The 4878-nt window shown below is 51.9% G+C and overlaps 1 protein-coding gene across 1 annotated transcript in view; it reads left to right on the top strand.

Moving 5' to 3' along the window:
• The first annotated feature begins 148 nt into the window (after nt 1-148).
• MSI1 (musashi RNA binding protein 1) overlaps nt 149-4878 on the top strand; it is an 11602-nt gene continuing 6872 nt past the window's right edge. Inside the window, exons 1-4 of the mRNA XM_010166498.2 lie at nt 149-202; nt 2226-2308; nt 2969-3086; nt 4701-4781. Of these exons, the coding sequence (XP_010164800.1) occupies nt 166-202; nt 2226-2308; nt 2969-3086; nt 4701-4781 (319 nt within the window). The 5' untranslated portion in view covers nt 149-165. The remainder of the gene's footprint in view (nt 203-2225; nt 2309-2968; nt 3087-4700; nt 4782-4878) is intronic.

Raw genomic sequence — 4878 nt, 5'->3', positions numbered from 1 at the left:
TGTGTGTGTGTGTGTGCACACCCTGTTTCCTTCTTGGGAATGGGAGGTCTCATCTTGATCCCTTCTGGTTTGGGGAGGCCTGGGAACCTCTGGGCAAATGTGTCGGAGGTATGGCAACAGCAATAATCTGATTTGGAGCTCTTCCCTTTGCAGGTGGACGATGCGATGCTGATGTTCGACAAGACAACCAACCGACACCGAGGTGAGAGCGGTCTTCTGGCTGTAGGAGAGAGAGATGCTGAGGGTTTCCCTCCTGCCTTGCCTAGGGAGGGGTTAGTAGCCCAGCAGCAGGGCATGCGGGTCCCAGCTGCTCTTTATCTTGCCTGCAGTCGCCCCATCCTTTTGCATCTGCATCCTTTACCAGCGTCCCTTGCAGCACAGAGAGCTTTTGTCCAGTGCATTTCCTGTGCTGTAAACTCGCCGAGTTGCAGATATGTGAGAGGAGGCAGCCCCCTCCCCTGCCCGCTTACCTCCATGGCTCCAGCCCGCAGTCTGTGTCTTACCTTGTCCCGAGTAATCTGAGCTCTGGGAAAGCTGACACGAGAGCCTGAAGAGTGCCTGCCTCTCACCCCTTCCTCGGCCCAGAGCCCGCTTGTGCTCCCGGGTCACCTTTTCTTACCTGAGTCTTGCTGGTGGAGTCTGGTTACCGGATGGGAGCAAGGCTGTAATATTTGTACCACCCAGACCCAGCCCACCCTTGGGCGTCCCCTCCTTCTGCTTTGCTGTTCAGTCTTCAGAGCAGCTGCCCCGGCACACGGCAGGGCTTGACACTAGCGTTGTACCGGCTCAGAGATTTATTGGCAACAGCTTAACCTGCAAACTTAGCTTCAGCATCTTCCAAATCGGGGCCAGTAACAGCCCTGTGCTGGGCCATTCTCGTGTCTGTGTGTTGTTTGAAGCACTTCCAAGCACCTCTGCCCCCGGAGCAGCGAGGGAACGCTCCCTTCTGCTCTCGCTGCACTGTGTGCCCTTCAGGTTTTTGCTCTTTTCTAAAGCCATTAAATCTATTCTGGTTGCCTGGTCTAGGATGTTGTTCCAGCTTCATCTTAAAAGAGACAAAGTGTTAACCCTTGTTCCTCCCCGGGTGCCTCCAAGTCACTAGTCCAGTTAAAGAGTTGTCAAGTGTTTTGGAAGGAGCAGGGAGAGCTGCCAGGCACCGTGTTGGCTGTGTGGGGCTCTGCCCAGGCCTGGTAGGGGTCTGATGGGGCTCAGGGCTGGCTTCCGCATCAGGGTTTTGCTCTTGAGTTCCCGAGTTCCTCTGCTTGTGGGTGAGGTGAATGACGTGAAACTACCTGGCACAGACAGGCAGAGAAGTTTATGGAGAGATTTTTCTGGCAGTATGGAGAAAAAGTGGGGTTCTGGGTGGCGGATCCCTGTCTGTTTTTAAAAGTTATTTTGAAGCACCATGGAATTGGCCAGTTCTATAAAGCAGAAAGCTCTGCTTAATCCCAGCTTGCTTGTAAGGCAAGCTTAAAGAATCCTCCCACCTGCCTCAGGTTTCCGGAAACGGCTGCAGTCAGCTGAGAGTTTCGTCTGCCCACCCGAGCTGGTCTTTGCCAAAACTGTCAGCAAAGGGGTTGGTGAGAAGAAAAAGGAGGTGTGAGTGCGGGCCAGGAACATCCTGTCCTGTTTTACCCCAGATACTAACCTTACTTTGGTGAAACTTTGCTCATCGCTTTGCCTGTGTATATCTGTCTTGCTCTGTACAACCGCGTGGCTGATATTTGCCTGGTTTATGACTGGTGACTGAAGAGGAAACGTGCAGGGTGTTATTGCTGGTGGGGTGCATTTAGCAAGGATGGTGATGTCCTGGCAAGCAGCTGTTCATTTCTCCTCCGACTCTCTTTGTGTGAGCGTCTGCTGGGATCCTCCCCAGCATTATCAGCCATGTGGTTTGCCTTGCAAATAGCAAAGTTAAAAAAAAAAAAAAGAAAGAGAAAAAAAAAAAAGACTTGGTTTTGTGAGCAGTTTGGTTCAGAGAGGGTGGGAAGTACAGGATGAGAAGGAAAGGGGAATCTATAAGGGAATCGTCCTGTTCTTCTTGTGCATAAAAGCAGGATTTGCTGGAGAGAGAAGATGAGTGACAGCTGTTTTAGAAAAGGCTGATTGTACTGTCCTAGAAGCCTGTGGCTTCTTCTCTTCTCCTGCCAAAGAAAGGATGTGGGTAGCGGATGTGAACTGTGCAGAACTCTGACCTGATTGAGGAGTTTTGCCTTTTTTTTCAGGTTTTGGGTTTGTCACATTTGAAAGTGAAGACATTGTGGAAAAAGTATGTGAAATACACTTCCATGAGATCAACAACAAAATGGTGAGTGTCTGGGGCAGAACCCGGGGGAGAAGGGACAGAGACATGGGATGGAGAAGGGGGCAATGGCACAGGGGCAGGATGTGTGGCACTTGGGTCCTGACACACTTCCTCTGCAGTGGGGATCTGGATTCAGTCTTTTTTATCAAAATCCCGCACTTGGGTCCTGACACACTTCCTCTGCAGTGGGGATCTGGATTCAGTCTTTTTTAAAATCCCAGCAGATAGTCGGGGAAAAGCTCCCAGTGTGGAGGTGAACCTGCACAGTACTGAGCTTTCAAGAAGAGCAAACTGTAACGAGGCACTGTGAAGTACTTGGAGGTTTCAAAGTTACGTGAAACCTCTTGGTGTCCTGGGAAGGGGACAGGTTTTACCTTTGTTCAGAAATGAGGAAAATTGGGCTTTGAGGCAGGGCCAGGCAGAGCGCTGAGGGCAGCTCCAGGAGGAGAAAAGCAAGTGTTTGAGCTCCCCATTGCCAGAGGTGACTGCAGAGCTGGTAGCATGTGGGCCAGAGGCAGGGACACTGGGAAGGACAGCGGGACGGGCTGCTGGCAGTGGCCAGGGCTGGGAGTGCTGTCACAGCGGGCACCCTGCCTGGCCTGTGCTCTGAGGCAGGGCTCTGTGCCGCTGACAGCCAAGCCTGATCTTACTTTCTCGTGGCAGGTGGAGTGTAAAAAAGCCCAGCCAAAGGAGGTGATGTCCCCAACGGGCTCGGCACGAGGGCGGTCCCGAGTCATGCCTTACGGGATGGATGCCTTCATGCTCGGGATCGGCATGCTGGGTAAGCCCAAGGACAGATCTCCTCCCCAGCTCCCAGTCGTGCCAGGCAGCAGCTTAGAGGTTTTATTCCGAGAGGAGGCAGGGCGGCCAAGGGCAGCTTTCCCTGGTGCAAGGCCGGGGACGCTGGGGAGGGCACCGGGACCTGTTTGTGATCACAACTTGCCCTCTGGTGGCACCTGGAAAAACTGCAAACTTGTCACTGCTGCCCTGTGACAGCTGGAGCTGGCTGGGCACAGCCATGTGCTGGGCAGCTCTGGACCTCTGCCACTCCGTTAACGGTCCTGCACCGTCGTGTATAGACTGTGATTCTTTAATGCCCTTCGTGGAATAGGATGCAACTACATAGCTCATAACTGAACTGTGTGGAGTAATCTGTGCCCAGGCTTCTTCCTCCCACACTTCTGCAGGCTTTCTGATTAATTAGTTGATTAAAGAGCCCCCAAGCTTCCACTTGAAACAGTGGTCCGTATAAATGTCCTCACTGCAATTTAAAGACTATAAAAAGCCCTTAAAGTTCTAGTTAAGTTTTGTGTCACTTTGTTCCCTCCCTCTCAGGGACAGCATGTATCCAATAGTGCAAGGAAAACCATGCATGTATCGTGGGACTGTCTTGTAAGGAGACATTGGTGACAAGCAGGCTGGGTTTCCTGCCTATCAGTGATTCTAAGGCAGATGTGTTCAGACAAAAGATTAAAAAAAGAAAAAAGTGCTTTGTAGCCCCCACTTCCAGGCCTATAAACCCTCATGCCTGGATCTGAGAGTCAGGTGTGATCCTTCCAGCTCTGGTGCTGTTCCTGGCTTCTCCCCCTCCCCACGTTCGCTCTAGCTAGGCTTGGGCTGACCCAAGAGCACACTGTTTGCTTGGGATCACCGCTGGTGTTGCTGGGCAGGGTGTACTCAGCCTGGCTCTCCTTGCTAAGCCTGCCGAGTAGCAGTTAGTCACTGAACAAAATCCCAAAAAGGGCACTTTTTCCCCAATGTTTTCACTTGACTTATTGAAGGAAAATAAATCTCCAGCCTGTGGTTTTGCCTTTTCTAAGCCATCTGAATTTTAAAGCAGCAAGGCTCAAGCTGAGTCACTGGGAAATCCATGTACTCATGTCTTGGGAGATCTCAAATCAAATATTCATCTCTGAGTCAGTGCCCTGCGTTCTCACAGGCTTGTTCTGTTTAGGTGGTCAGCTTCCTGGGGAACGGCAGGAGCTGTCCTCCTGCCCCACATCAGGAAGAAGCGCTCTGCCCGCATTCGCCAGCACTTCTTAGTGCAAAAGTGACTCAGAGCGATTCAGCTGTTCAAATGCCCCCACCTCCCTGATGTCCTCCTATTTGGGAATCCAGCTGATGCATCAGAAAGCCTTAGTCTGCAGAGCTCTGAGTTTCTGAGAAGGAAAACTCCATGTCCTTACATGTTTGGAGTGCAGAAAGAATTAAATGGGCCTGCTAAAACTCTTCTGCAGACTTGGACGTGTGCAGACTCTGCCCAGCAATTTCCCGGGGTTTCTATTAGCCCTGTTTGTGCTTTCTAACACTAATGCTCACGCTGCTCATGAGCAGCCAGGCAGTGGGGACATGGACCCTGTGAGCCTGCAGTAACAGCCCTTTTCTCTCCCCCCAGGTTATCCAGGCTTCCAAGCTGCCACCTACGCGAGTCGAAGTTACACTGGCATTGCACCTGGCTACACTTACCAGTTCCCTGGTGAGTGGTGCTCCCTGCTTGGTTTTTTGATCTGCCTTCAGGTGATGGGAGTCCCTGGCATGATCCGTGACCCAGGCTCTGCCCCTTTCACTCTTTC

This window comes from Antrostomus carolinensis, unplaced genomic scaffold, assembly GCF_000700745.2.
Source record: "Antrostomus carolinensis isolate BGI_N321 unplaced genomic scaffold, ASM70074v2 scaffold34734, whole genome shotgun sequence".
Taxonomy (NCBI): Eukaryota; Metazoa; Chordata; class Aves; order Caprimulgiformes; family Caprimulgidae; genus Antrostomus; species Antrostomus carolinensis.
Note: the sequence above shows the minus strand (reverse complement) of the source record. Positions and strands in the feature narration are given on the sequence as shown.